This window comes from Elgaria multicarinata, chromosome 19, assembly GCF_023053635.1.
Source record: "Elgaria multicarinata webbii isolate HBS135686 ecotype San Diego chromosome 19, rElgMul1.1.pri, whole genome shotgun sequence".
In the NCBI taxonomy this organism is placed as follows: domain Eukaryota; kingdom Metazoa; phylum Chordata; class Lepidosauria; order Squamata; family Anguidae; genus Elgaria; species Elgaria multicarinata.
Window position 1 is genome coordinate 17,073,192 of NC_086189.1, and position 15,344 is coordinate 17,088,535.

The 15,344-nt window shown below is 50.7% G+C and overlaps 1 protein-coding gene across 1 annotated transcript in view; it reads right to left on the bottom strand.

The window, feature by feature from the left end:
* Positions 1-1,306: 1,306 nt before the first annotated feature.
* DDX31 (DEAD-box helicase 31) overlaps positions 1,307-15,344 on the bottom strand; it is a 54,213-nt gene continuing 40,175 nt past the window's right edge. Inside the window, exons 19-20 of the mRNA XM_063144687.1 lie at positions 9,552-9,720; positions 1,307-1,769 (exon numbers count right to left, since the gene is read on the bottom strand). Of these exons, the coding sequence (XP_063000757.1) occupies positions 1,631-1,769; positions 9,552-9,720 (308 nt within the window). The 3' untranslated portion in view covers positions 1,307-1,630. The remainder of the gene's footprint in view (positions 1,770-9,551; positions 9,721-15,344) is intronic.

The following is a 15,344-nucleotide window of genomic DNA, read 5'->3' on the forward strand; positions in this document are numbered from 1 at the left end:
AGGCAGAAGACAAGATGCCCCCCCCCCCCTTTCCATTCCACGTATAAAAAGCTGGCTGGTGTCTGAAGCTTTCTTCAGCCCTGGGACAACATCCTTCACAGCACCTGAAGGCAGCAGGCTAGGTTAGGGGGCACAGAGCAAGCAGCGTGTGACCCACAGGATTCTCCTCCAACTCCTTCCTGCCACCTCCTAGCACCTGCCGCCTGAGGCGACTGCTTCACACTGCCTAACGGTAGGGCTGGCCCTGAACTGTGTTCCAGTATTATGAGAGAGAAAGGAAACGGTCCCCCTCTCCACTTTCTCCGCACCGGGCATAATTTTGTACACCTCTAACATGTCCCCCACTTCCTCGCTTTCCCCCCCCCCCCAAAGCTAAAAAAGCCTCAAACGCTGTAGCCTCAGCTCGTAGAGGACTTGCTCCGAGCGATCGTTTTGGTGCGCTTTTTCCAGCTCTACCGTCTCCTCGTTCAGGTTCGTCGCCCAGAACTGACTCACGTCTCGCTTGCCATGCTGGTTTCAGTGGGACTGAAGTTACTTCAACCGTTTAGAATGGGAAAACCACCAACCGATCCGTGGCTGGGGAAAGGGGCGAGGTCAAAAGAACCCCGGAGGGCCAGCTGTGGCTCGCGTGACCGAGGAGGCTCCACACTCCTGCTCCGTAGGAAATGATACAAACTAATGAGCCCCCAAAGCGAAGGGGTCTTCATTGGCCATTCAAGCCATCCCATAATGCTTTGCATCACAACAGGGATAGCTCGCAACGATATACTGAGACTGAGAAAATGAATTTCCCCCAGCTCCTGTGAGAATTGCAGCGAACCTCAGAGAGGAGAGGAGTTTGAGGGGTGTGAGACGGATGACGTCAGTGTCCCTGCTCATGAAAGAGTGTCGGGGCTGTGTTGCTGTGAGCCCTGCCTTCGCTACGACACTGCTTGCTCTCCTTAACCCTGTTCCTGTTCCTCCTCCTCCTCCTGTTCCTCCTCCTCCTCCTCTTCTTCTTCTTCTTCTTTCCTAGGACTGCCGCCCACCCCAGCTTCCCATGGTCTGCTTTTTCCTAAGCCCCTGCTACACCTATGATTCCATTTTTCCTATTCTATGAGTCTGTTTTTCCTGCGTGTTGCAGAGGGTTCGACTAGATGACCCTTGTGGTCTCTTCCAACTCCACAATGCGATGATTCTATGAACTATCAAGGGGAGCAACCACACCTGCAACCCAGAAAGAACCACAACTGCCCCTAACCTAGCCTTACTGGGGCACTACAACTGCCCCAGTAAGTCCTATCTTATCTTTTTGCCCGTTCAGTTTCCATTTTTCGGGGGCTGAAGGTTCCCCTTTGCAGCCCATAGGAATCTGACCCACCCTACGACCCCAAGCTCTGAGCTCACGGGCCACCAATTTGGGCCGCGTGTGCCAGGAAAACAGCAGGTGTCTCGCAACCAACGTGCCTTTAATTGGACAGAGGAACGCAGGGGTTTCAGAAGTGTGGCTTGTGTTTTCCCCGGAACAGCCTTCCAAAAAACGCCGTTTCTGATGACGGCTCCCGGATCGCTTCCTGCCGTTCGCTCCGTCCCCAGACGCAGCTCCTCTGGAGTCTCAGCTACCACAGGAGAAGGTCGAGAACTCCCAGGGTCAGCTTTGGTTCCCAGGTTTTGCCCGGTTTTTCTTCCTCTTGACCTTGGAGGCCGGAAAGTCCAAGCCGCTCGAGTATTCGGATTGCAACATTTCAGCCAGACGGCGCTTGCCCGGAGCTTTCTTGAGAAGGTCACGCCTGGGCAAAAAAGACAGGGATGAGAGAAAGGTTTTTCAGGATTGCGGTATTCCAAAGAGACGTTGGGTTTGCTGCTGCTTCTTTTTTAAGGCCGCAATCCCAAGCACGCAGACGTTGAAGGAAGCCGCACCAGCATTTTAGTTATCGGTTGCATATTTTACGACGCCCAACAGCCAGAGTTCTCTGGACAGGGTGCACGTTAAAGCATGGAATAAAACAGGTCAGGCGAAAAACAGGATAAACACTGCAGTACTGGAAGAACATTAATACGAAAGCAAAAACCCTAACCCTTAACCTGCAACCCTTGGGGGCAAAAAAGTTGTCCATCCCAGCTGTACAAATTCATGATTGTGAGGGAGACTGGAGCAGGCAGGCACCATCACAGCCTGCTTCAGTTGGACCCCCCCCCCCCCCACAGGGCTAACATCTTCACCATGTGGGGAAGGAGCTGTTGGTTTGCCCCTCCATTGGGAGATGAGAGGACAGAGCAGGGCCTTCCCACCAGCCTAAGCAGTCTCCTTAATGTCTTTTTATTTTCTCCCTCTTCCCTCCCCATCCACTTTTCCTTGTGTGTCATGTCTTTTTTTTAGAATGTAAGCCTGAGGGTAGGGACTGTCTTCTTTATTGATACACTGTAAGCCACTCCGAGAGCCTTTTGGCGGAAGGGCGGGATAAAAATACTCTAAATAAATAAATAAACAAAAAAAATGATTGGACTCCCATCATGCACTTCATAGATTGTTGAATACAGATGCTCCCTTTTACAGAAGGGGGACATGCTGAGACCCAAGCCCCACTTGGGTGGTCGTATTAGGGGGGAAGGACTGTCAAGACTGATCTCTTCCGGCAGGCCTATCCAGTGTAATTTTAGGATACTTTTAGTATGCTTTTAGGATGTTTTTTTAACAGTGTATACTATGTTTTTAATCAGTATTTGATGTATTTTATGCATCTTGTTCCCTGTCTCAATCCAATCGGAGAGGCGGGTAAGAAATAAATTATTATTATTATTAATATTATTATTATTATTATTATTATTATTATTATTATTATTATAAATGTCCTTCCTTGATTCTTGTCTCAAAATCCCACCTTCTGAGAAATGGGATATTAGGGACAACAGGTTCTTTTCTTTAAGGCTAGTGGTAAAAGATTTGGCAAAATACTGCAGCATCTTCGAAAAGAAAACCTTGACGCAGTTATTCTGGAGGGGCACTACCCTCGTACGGGCGAGAGCGTGGCTGATACTGCGAGAAAGACAGCAGTTTGCACGCAAAGGGAAAAGGAAAGAAAGCACGTCTCTTTGACCGCAAGCTGAAGAAAAAAAAGCGGCTTTTTTTGTTGTTAAAAAAAAGAGCCCTCCGTTTTGCCAATTGCCGAAAAATATATAAGATATGACAAGCTGCACCTCTCCCCCACCCCCCCACCCCTCCGGCCCCTTCTCCGGGGACCATTACAAAGGGAGCCGGCTTCGGCGCGGATCCGGACTTTTAAAATGGATTTTTCAATGTCTCCAAACTGCAGGACAAATATTTATATCCACACGTATAGAAAAACGGAAGATTCAGCATTTCAGAGACGTGTTTCTAGGTCAACCATTCTTCGAGTGACCTATAGTTATGACCAGGGCGGTATGTGATCCGCTGGAACCACACACACACACACACCTCCTGTGGCCAGGTACCCCCAAATCCTGCATGCTAATTCAGGGCAGGTGCAACCGTTAGCTTGGGCTGGGGGGGGGGAATAGGAAGGGCAAAATCCAAAGCATGTTTAGACAGAAAAAGAACCATATTTGGGCTTCCAGGTGCTCCCTCCCCACCTGCGTAAGGATCTGCTCCAGCCGCTAATAATAATAATAATAATATTTTTTGCCCACCTCTCCGATTGGATCGAGGCAGGGAACAACAGTAAACGATAAAATACGTAATACTCAATTAAAACATAATATACATTGTTAAAAACATCCTAAAAATATTCTAAAAACACCTTAAAATTCCACTGGATAGGCCTGCCGGAAGAGATCAGTCTTTATAGCTTTCTTGAATGCTAGTAGACTGTTAAGCTGACGAGTCTCCTCCGGCAGGCCGTTCCACAGTCTGGGAGCAGCAGAAGAGACGGTCCTCTGGGTAACAGCCGTTAATCTAGTTCTTGCTAGCTGAAGTAGATTCTTCCCAGAGGACCTGAGTGCGCGGGGCGGATTGTACGGGAGAAGGCGGTCCCGCAGGTAGCCTGGACCGAAACCATGTAGGGCTTTAAAGGCGATAACCAACACTTTATACTACACAGGACGGGAGGCTTTCTAGTCTAGATAGACACCATTTCACACCCATACATAGCACAGCGCCTCGAATAGCCTTCCCCAACTCCAGATATTTTCAATTGCACCTTCCATCATCCCCAACCATGGCTGGGGCTGATGGGAGATGCACTCCTAAACCTCCGGAGGGCACCAGCTACTGATGCTAGCCCTGTCTAAACCTACGCTACAGGGCTGTTGGGATGGGGATGACCCTCCGTACACCGCTGTGACCTCCTCCTCCTGGGAGTTTAAGATCTGCAAGCAAGGCCTTGGTCTGAAGTCCAAACTGGCCTCCGGAAGAAGCAGGGTCTTCTCCGTTGCAGCCCCTCTGTATGACCCCTGTTCCTGCAAGGCAGGCAAGGCCTCTCCGTTCCAAGCAGGGGCCGTCGCTCAATAGCTTTGCATGTCAAGGGACCCAAGTTCGATTCCCGGCACCCCCAGGAAGGCCTGCAAAAAAACCTGCCTGGACTCCTAGACAGCCCATGCTGCCGGTCAGTGTCGACAATACTAGATGGACCAACACAGTATAAGGCAGCTTCCTAATAAACTTTTGGACTGACCAAGGTATTAAATTTTGCTGCTTTTGAATACCTGCTTTTGATTGGTCTGAGCAGGTTTTTTAAAACTTTCATATTTTTGCACACCCCTTGCTCATAAACTCATTCCAGTTTATTTTAACGCCATTTTATACTGCTCCCCCCACCCCACCCCGATGTATAAATACAGGGTAGGATAATAAAAGGGAGTGATGGAACGGCCCAGCGGCTGGTCCGGACGACGCATCACCGGCACGTGCCGAACTCAGCCTTTCCCCAACCGGTTCGCTTCACTCTGGAGAGACGCCAGAGCCGTGACGCCCGGCCCTCGGACCTGCGGCGGGTCTTTTGCAGAACCGGGGGGGGGGTATTTATCAGGGGACGTCTTCAACACGGATCAGGCCATCGGTCCATCTGACGGCGGCTCCTGACGGCGTGCCCCATCCAGCAGTGCTGAGCGCCAAGGCTCGGCTACCTCCGGCTGGATGCAGTCTGAACACCTGCTTTTCTTGCCCCTCCGAGTTGTAGGAGCCATATTGGCCGATCCATGGCTTGTGGGGTGGGTGGGGGGTGGAGTGTTTCACAGGGAGGATGGCGGAGGAAAGGGGCACAGCATCGATCAACGGAAGATTTCTCTGATAGACAGCCCAAGAGATGTCTTCCCCCCCCCCCCCGCCACATCAAGTGGCTGACGCCAACGCTCCCGCCTGAAAAAGGAAAGGAGGCGCCTCGCTTCCTCCGAAGGTCGCGTCCAATCAGGACGAAGCGTCAAAGTGCTCCGGGGGAGGCAAACCGGGCGGCCTTCGGAGAGACAACCTGTGAACCCCAGGCTGATCCCGACGAGCCTTTTATGTCGACGCTGAACTCCCATCGTGCCCAGTGGATTTATTTATTTAGCGTATTTTGATCCCGCTGCTCAGCCAAAGAGGCTCCCGGGGCTAACAAATCGATAAAGGAAGGCAATCCTCGCCCTCGGGCTTACAATCGAAAAGTCACGACAGACGAGGAAAAAGGAGTGGGGAGGGAAGAGGAAAAGAATTATTTTTTTTCCTGCAGGGTTGGGGGAATGGTGCTGCCTCCCGCTCTCTTCTCCCTTAGCACAGCCTGCTGGAATGGGGAAGATGAATCCTGAGCAAGCAGATTTATTTATTTATTACAGTTATAGCCTGCCTTTTTTTCTCCTTAAGGAACCCAAGACGTTGTACATAATCCTCCTCCTTACAACAACCACCCTGTAAGGTAGTAGGTTGGGCTGAGAGCCAGTGACTGGCCCCAAATCACCCAGTGAGCTTCCGTGGCCGAGTGGGGACTAGAACCCGGATCTCCCGACTCCCAGTCCAACACTCTAACCACTACGCCACGCTACCCACCACCTGTCAAGTCTCTCCTTCCGACTCGGGGAATTCTGCTCTGGAAACAGATAAACAATCCACTTCCTTGATCTTCCACTTGGCCCAATTGTGCTCATTTTATTCAAAAAGATAAATATTTCCAGCAGCAGAGCGCCAGCCTGCCTCTACCAGAGCAAAACCTTCTCCCTGGGCCAGACTCCAGCTTTGCCTGCCGCTAATTAAGTGATATTAAGGAAGCCGTAAATGCCACAAGGAAATTGGCAGCCAAAAGGCTCCTACAGAGAGAGTGATCGCCTTGCGGGGCGGGTGGGTGGGGAGAGGGAGAGAGTTACATCTGCAGCTCGGCCTAGGAGGGCTTTGCCGATGAGAAGTAGCATCTCAGGACCTCCACTTCCTCCCCTCCTCCCTCCCTCTCTCTCTCTCTCTCTCTCTCTCTCTCTCTAGGTGAGCCAAAGAGAAAAGTTCAACAGGCGTTGCCAAGAGCCCTACTTAGGCGTACTCTTTCTGCTCCTCCGCCGCTAACAATTTTGAGGGCTGAGGGCCCGACGTTAAGGGCTGCAAACCGAGTTCTCTGCAAAAGCTGGGTTTTGCGGCCTGGCCTAGTTTACATAAGCCCATATGCTTGGCTGCCTTTGCAAGCTTAAGGACTAGAAACGTGCTTTCACCAAAAACAAAAAGTACCAATTCCGTTCTTGGGCAGTCGGATTGTGAGCGCATCGTCTTTTTAGGATGATTTTCTTTTGAAAGAGATGGATTTTCTGCAGGGAGTAATGGCGGACAGTAGGGCAGAATTTCAGGACCGCTTTTCAGGTATAGCACCCTCCAGGATGTCTGGGACTACCCTTCCCATCATCCATGACCATTGGCCACATGCTCTGTGGCCTGATGGGGTTTGGAGTCCTCAAACCACCCCACCCCGGTGTGCCACAGGAAACAAAGTTCCTATGAGCTCAAAGTCTCTGTATGAGTCGCTGTTCTGCTCTTGTTCGCTTCCACCGACTGTCTGCTGGGGCCGGGGAGTAATTTGGCGGCATCGCTGCTGCAGGTGCCGTCGATGGCTGCTGACAGAGGAATGCAGCGGGAACGAGCTGCTCTCGAAAGGCGGCTGCCCGTCGCACCTCTTTGCGAGTCACCTCCTGTTCCGTGATTCACGTGAGCAAAAGAAGAAGACGAAGGCACAGAAGGCAAGCCCTTGCTGGCTGGTGTGTGTGTGAGAGATTTCAAGTGTAACCTGTGCTGAAGAAAGGCACCAAACTACAGCAGGATGCAGGAAACTGGCTCTCCTGACATCCATTTTAAAGCTAAAAAAAGAGGCCCCGGTCGAGCTGGGAGATTGGATCTGAGCTGTTTTCTTCATCCACTTCACCCCATCCCAGTTAAGCCGCTATTAGTCCTGATGGGGGGGAAACAGCAGGTACCAGTGTCTTTCCCCCACTGGGGCAAAGTTAGCAGCTTGGAATGGGGGTGTTATTATATATTATGAACCATTCTCATAATGATGTGGTGGTGGCAGTTCCTATTATTAATTGCAGTAGCAGCAACAACACAACAGCCGTCCTATCCTGCTCTTCACCCGAGGACCTCAGCTGAGGGTACACGCTCCCCGTTTTTTTATCCTCAGAACAACCCCGTGTGGTAGGTTGGGTCGAGATAGGGGTCACTTAGTGGACCGTATAGACGAGCGGACGTTCAAACCTAGGTCTCCCCGCTCCTGGACCAATGTGCTACACCAACTCTCTTTAGACCAGCCTGCAGGGGTGGGTAGGATCATGGGGAACACCCCTACTCCTGCCACGATCCATTCTGGGGATGGCTCAGAAGCCTCCGTCCAATTTTACGCATACCGATCAGGAGTTTTGGGAAAACACGGTCCGAACTGCACTTTAAGCTTCTCCACGCTGCCGTTGGGGCGGGGAGGGGAGAGCGAACGAGCCCCCGATCTCGAGGAGAGAGAGAGAGAGAGAGAAAAAAAAGCGGCCTTAACAGAGTAGCAACATCGCGGGAACAGAGGGGGAGCATTGTTACCGTCTGCTGTAATCCGGAGAGACGCTGGTGTCAAGTCTTCACCCCGCTCCCCGCTGGGCCAAGGAGACATCAAAGCCTGCCCCATACCATCTTACATGCTCTTTATCAGCTAATCAGGCTATTCTTCGCTAAAGAAAGCCCCGTTAAATCCCCCCCCCCGCCCCGCTGGGGACATTCCCGGCCTGCTGCCCATCTGCTGGAGAGGGACAGCAGAAGCAGCCGGCAAGAAAAGCACAGCTTTCCCTGGTGGGTTCCCAACGCAGGGACAATGCGGTCCGCCCCGGCTCGCCTCCCACCGTGCGTGCGCGCACACACACGCACCCCGCAAACACACACCCACACCCACGCTCCTTCCTTCCTTCCTTCCTTCCTTTCTTCTGGCTCCTCGCACGGTCTGAGCTGGAGATGTCGGCGGCCCCGCGGATCGTGACGTGGGTTAAGGGGGCTTTAACGGCACTCCCGGTCCTTGCGTGGAATGGGACTCTGGTGACGACGGAGGACGCGTAAAGAGAGCCCGAGGAGAGGAAGAAACGAGAGCGACGGAGGGAGAAACTCAACACACCGAAGGGTGGGGGGGGAACCATAACCACCCCTACTCCCCGATGTTTGCAGAGAAATCAAGGGGGAGAGGAGAGGAGGAAACCAGAAGGAACGGAAGAAAATGGCAAAGAGCAGAAAGTTACAAACCGAGGCAGAAAGTAAATCTGAACGGTTTTCTATCGTGACTTTCTCCGAACTGACAGCACCCTTGGACTAGACGGGGCTTTGGTCCGATCCAGCGAGGGAATTCTTACGTCTGTGTGGAAGCACAATCCTATCCACGTCTTACTCAGGAGTAAGTCCCACTTAGCTCAATGGGGCTTACTGCCAGTTAAATGAGTACATCGACTTGGGAGTAGGTCCCATTAGACTCGAATGGGGAGAAGGGCTCCTCCACACTGCCCCAGATCCAGACCGACCGAGGGCTTAATCGGTTGAAGCAGGGATAGGCAACCTTTTGGGGTGTGTGGCCACATTTGGCAATTTGAGAAACCATCCTGGGCACCACCACAAAATGGCTGTCATGGGAGGCGTGGCTGGTCACAAAGGGCAAATAACCTGCTAGGGTGACCCTATGAAATGGAGGACAGGGCTCCTGTATCTTTAACAGTTATATTGAAAAGGGAGTTTCAGCAGGTGTCCTTTGTATACATGCAGCACCTGGTGAAACTCCCTCTTCATCACAACAGTTAAAGCTGCCCTCTTTTAAATCTGGTCACTCTAGTATAGCTCCTGCAGCTTTAACTGTTGGGATGAAGAGGGGATTTCACCAGGTTCTCCATATATACAAAGGACACCTGCTGAAATTCCCTTTTCTATGCAACTGTTAAAGATACAGGAGCCCGGTCCTCCTTTTCATAGGGTCACCCTATAACCTGCCCAAGATGCTTAGCAGAAGGCAGAGTTGGGGGCTGAGCCCCAATACACTAAACAATGGATGCTTGCAAACATGGCGTTCCCTATCCCTGGGTGAAAGCCACTTCCTCAAATGGGGCCTGGGAAGGAATGGGAGGCACAGCTACCGTACCTTGTCTGCTTCTTCCCCCGACTTGGGAGGGTAGAGGCCCCGAGGTTTCCTGGAGCATCCCGGAGTCCAAAGCTCTTAGCCACGTGGCCCAAATGAAGAGACCTGACATGAAAGATGTGCTTGAGGTTGGCAGGGTAGGTGGCGTAAGAGCGGATGAAGGACTGCAGTGCTGAAAAACAAGAGAGAGAGAGAGAGAAGGGTTATGGCCACTGGAAATAGTCTCTGCAAACAAACTGGTTTTTGTCACCTTCCAGATTTCAAGTCACCCTGGACGAGGGCTGAATTTGAGCCCCTCGGCTCCAAAACGGGTGAAGGACACGGCACACTTAAGTATGTGCAAAGATCCTTTGCTTTATAACTGTGCTTCCATAATAACCCCCCCCCACACACACACACACGAGGTTAAGCGGACATAATTATTACTGCATCATAATCATTGTAACACTGACGGTGTTGCAGTGGGCCATTTTCCGAGTGTGAGAGGCGGCAATCCCATATCACTTACCAGGCAGCAAGTCCCAATGAACTCAATGATGCTTACTTCTGAGAAGGACTGCAGTGCTAGTCTTGTAGTGGAAATCAAGTGCGGGGGGGGGGGGGAGTGTTTAAAATCCAGGAGCCAAATGGGATCCACTTGATGTCCCAATCTGGTCCTTCATGGTTTCACTGAAGGCCACACCCCTTTGCCCTGGCCACACCCCCTTTCCCCCCAACCACCGTTACTGTGATGTCTGCTGTTCCCAGATATCTGCAAATTATTTTGTGCCTTGCATGGAGACAGCGATGGGGAGAATTCATCCCGTTTGCATTTAAATGTGCATTTCCCTAATTTTGCACTTTTGAATCTCTATGTCAACATAAACTCGGTTACCCTTCAAAATTCGCACTTTTCCGAATTTTGCCATGGAGTTCTCCAGTCCCCCCACCCCTCAAAAATATGTGTACATTAGGGGAAATATTTAAATGTACATTATAGTAGGGGAGCAGCTTGCCAAAAAAAAAAAGAAGTAAGATAGGGAAAAAAGCATTCCAAAATGCACACCTTAGGAGAAACGTGGACAAAAATATAGCCCTAAACTACTTGGGACCCGGATACCTGAGGGAGAGCCTTCTCCCCTATCAACCTGCCTGGTCACTGAGGTCACCTGAGGTCATGCTCCCGGTGGTCCCACATGGACCTAGGGCTTGACTGGAGTCCACCAGGGGAAGAGCCTTCGGTGTGGTGGCCCCCTCCCTATGGAACACCCTGCCTGTGGAGGTCAGGCGGGCGCCAACTTTGTATTCCTTCTGGCGCCTCTTGAAAACGTTCTTCTAGGAAGCCTTCCCTTAATGACCAGCCAAGGTATGATTTGCCCTTCCTTTCTTTAAAAAATGTATTCTAATGTGTTTTTATTCTGGTTTTATTCTTTATTCTGTTTGTTCAACGCTCTGAAATTCTTAAATGGGGAGTGGTGTATAAATAATAATAATAATAATAATAATAATAATAATAATAATAAGAAGAAGAAGAAGAAGAAGAAGAAGAAGAAGAAGAAGATATATTTTATTTATTTATTTATTTATTTATTTATTTATTGCATTTCTATACTGCCCAATAGCCGGAGCTCTCTGGGCAGTTCACAAAGGAGGAGGAGGAGGAGGAGGAGGAGGAGGAGGAGGAGGAGGAGGAGGAGGAGGAGGAGGAGGAGGAGGAGGAGGAAGAGGAGGAGGAGGAGGACGAGGAAGAGGACGAGGAAGAGGAGGAGGAGGAGGAAGAGGAAGAAGAGGAGGAGGAGGAGGACGGTTATGACTTTTCATGTGAATTTTTTTTTAAAAAAACTGAATGTTTGGGATGAACAGAGCATGGCGAGAAACTCTGAAAGTTCCAGGTGTACCAAACTTAAGGATGGAAAAAGGAGAGACAGAGAGAAACCGAACGGGTTCCTCCTTCCCTCCGCCTCCTTCAAGGATTCTTGTGCACCCAGAGGTTCCAAGAGATCCCCACAAAGCTGCCTGGGAGCCCTCTTGCTCCCCCGCGTTCCTCTCTCTTCTCCTCCCCCTTGCCTCCTGATGCCCGCTTTGGCTCGCCCCGTTCCCCGGGCCCCGTGGAGACGTCACCCAGCCTCTCCTCCTCGCCAGCCTTTTTTTGCCCTTCCTTGCTGAGCCGCTAGACCGTCACGTTTGCCCAGGGCTTAAGCCTAATCTCTCAGCGGTGGCAGGAGATTCGGGTTTTACGAACAGTAATAAAAATGTCATTTTAGCGAGATCAGCTCCTGGAAGGACCCAGGGAATCCATCAAAGCTCTGTTTGCCAAGCAAAGCGAACGCCATTTCCCAATCAATGAGGGAGTAACAAAGGAGAGTACTTCCCAAGCCCTCTTCTCATTTCATATCATCAATTTTTTAGAGACCCGAGTCCGGAGGGAGAAAAAGAGCAGAAAAATTACAAAGCCCCCCCCCCCCAACCCCTCTAAAGGTAGCATTTGATATTTTAAGTTGCTCAGTCACGTACTCAACCCCGGCTACAACATCCTCATCCCAGCCACGAAGTTCAAAGAACAGATCGGCTCCACGAATCTCAACTTCCTCCCGCCCAGCTTAAAAGCCAAGTTCCTAGTCCATATTGACCGCTGAAGAAAAAAACGTGCAAACAGGGTCAGCTTTTGCTGCGGCACTGTTCCAGCAACAAGTTATGTCCCGGTTCTCTATCAAAACTACCCAGAGAGGCGTGCAACATAATAATACAACGACATCCATATAGTTAACATGAACATCAACGCAACGTACATAAATATATTGCAACAAACAAATAGCAACTCCTTCAGAGGAGTTCCAAATCACATGGGCGTGCCTGGAAGATCTTGAGGAGACTGGCCAACAAGGATTTATTTATGTATAGCATTTATACCCCATTCTTCAGCTGGTAAGGCTGAAGGCAAGAAATCTCTAAAAGTTGTAGATTCTGGACTTTGGGGTCTAATGGGAGCTTTGGCTATTGGGCGGTATAAAAATGCAATAAATAAATAAATAAATAAAGGGGGAGGGGGAGCCTCCTTTAGATGGCCATGTATGTTACTGTGTGTTACTGTGGGCTGCCACAGATGTCAGCGGCAGCCCACACCTTCCAAGGGATCAGGACACCAGCAAATGTTGGAGGAACCCTTCTCCGCATCCCACCAGCACAACACATTCGCTATGATGGGACAAGGGACAGGGCCTTCTCCGCGGTGGCACCCCGACTGTGGAATGCCCTCCCCCGGGAGGCCCGACGGGCGCCAACGCTGATTTCATTCCGGCGCCAAGTGAAAACATGGCTTTTTAACAAAGCTTTTCATGGTTGAATTCACTAAAGTTGGCACATTGTTTTCACTGTTTTAATAGTTTTACTGCTTTTAAATTCTATATTGTTTTAACTTGGTTTATGGTTTAATTTGTTTTTAGCTGTGTATACTGTAGGCTTTTATCTGTATGCCGCCCTGAGATCTTATTGATATAGGGCGGGATATAAATGTTTTAAATAAAGAAATAATAAATAAATAAACTGTCTGAAGTTGCCGCACCCCGAAGCCGGGCCTGTGTGGCCCAGCGCTTGTAAAGTGCCCTCCTTTCTGATGCTTTCTGCAAACTGAGCAGACAGGTAGCCTAGAACAGGGGTGGGCAGAAGGGGTAACTGGATCGACTGATAGATCCCTGGGAGATTTGCAGTCGATCGGGAAGGATTTCCAGATCCCGACGGGTTGATCCTAGCAGCAACAAGGGGACCTGAAACAATGAATAGGTAGCCATTTTGTGAGAGTACCCACGACCATCTCTCAAAATCCCCAATGAGCCCCCAACGACCCCAAAGGGTCGGGGTAACAAGGAGGGGATTTTTGGGGTGGAAGAGACGGTGAGCTCCATTCAGTTCGGGCGCTCAAAACAAATTCCTGGGCTCAGGAGTTCTTCATTCAAGGAGAGCAATCCTGTCAAGGTCTGGGGTGGGTGGGGGACATAGGATAGTTCTGATTCCTGGATCCGAGACCGAAGACAGCGTTCCGACCTCGGACTCCGGCGTTCAAGCTGCCTTCCGCCTTCCGCAGGCACAGCGGATACCCCTCCGAACTCAGAGAGGATGGGAAGGGGGCGCTGCTGTGGGCGGGAAGTGAAAAAAATGAAGTGGATGTCACAGGTCTGATGTCTGCCTACCACCACCTTAGAAGACATCCAACAAGCCCCCAAACAGGGGGAGATGGGGCAGACCCTGCTTTCTGGAATCTGGCCTGCCATTACTGCTCTTCTCCTAGAGCAGCCTTCCTCGACCTGGGGCGCTCCAGATGTGTTGGACTACAACTCCCAGAATGCCCCAGCCAGCTGGGGCATTCTGGGAGATGCAGTCCAACACATCTGGAGCGCCCCAGGTCGAGGAAGGCTGTCCTAGAGAAACCCACGATCAGCTTCTAAAGAACTCCTGGGGCTCTCTCCCTAGAAAGAATGCAGCTGGAGAAGCACCTGTTTTAAAACTAAAAAGTCCCCAAACGCTTCAGCCTTTCAAACTCAGCTTCCATTTAAAAATTATTTTTTAAATTAATATATATATATATATATATATATATATATGCAAGCACGAGAGGGTAACTAGCAATGATACGATTAAAAAACTGCCGCTCCTTTTCGAAGGCGGCCCGTGATCCAACATGGGTTATTGGCATGACTGGGACGAAAATAAAAATAAAAATAGAAGAGAACTGGGTGGGGGGGAGGTTAGGAACGAGAAAGAGAACTGTGTGCCTGGCGCGGTTTCCGTTTGATTTTCTGCCATAAATGCAAGGGCCAGCTGCCGCGTTAATTATTCACCATCCTTGGCTTCGGCGAAGAAGGAAACGAAGGGAGGTTTATGGACACCAGCCGGTGCTGGAAACTGTGCATATGCAGAGAGCAAAATATGAGGTGACGGAGGAGGGCGGGGGGGGCGCCCCGTACGTACACAAAACAGGGGGGGAAACGGAGGGGAAGGGGGCAGGCAGCGCGGAGATCTCCGCCTGAAACGCGGTGCCTTATTTCCCCTCTGCAGCCATTTTATGAACAGGCAAGCGGCCGCTTGTAGCAGCCATTTTGTGAGAGCACCCACGACCATCTCTCAAAATCCCCAGTGAGCCCCCCGCCCCCGCCCAACAACCCAAGAAGGTTCTAGAAGCCTTTACGGCTGCCAAAATGTAAGCTTGAAAGTGTGCGGTCGATGCTGACATCTCAGAAGCCAGAGGACGGGCGGAAAGGGGGCGTTTGTGCCTGTATGCAACCGGGGACCCCCCCACACAAAACCCCAGGATTAGCAAAGCCGAGATTAAACATGCAAAATCATCTAAGGCTACCTGCCAACGGCTTAACCCTCATTAAGAGCAAGCCGGCGCAGTCTGCTTACGCCATCAGTCAATGCTAAACGTTTGTAAAGGGCTTCCCTTCGCCTCACCTTAAAAGGAGAAGCCCTCGAGCGTCTAAGCAGTGGCGTAGCGGAGGCAGGGATCGCAGGGACAAAGTCCCAGGGCTTTTTTATGAGCAGGGTCTCTGACATCACTTGCCACCCCCCTCAGACCTCCCTGTTCTCTTGAGCTTAGCTACCATCCTCATCGTAGCGACGGGGGGAAGTGGATTTCCACGGCAATGGTATATGATTCCTTCTTGTCATGTATCGGGGCGGTTTGGCCTTGCATGGGGAGTTAACCCCCATTCACTTTGCAAAAAAAACCAAAACCCTGCTCCTGGTGGGGATGGAATCTGCTGGAACTGGTTCGCTGATATTAGGGGTTGCCGTATTCTGAATCCACAAAACCGGGACAAT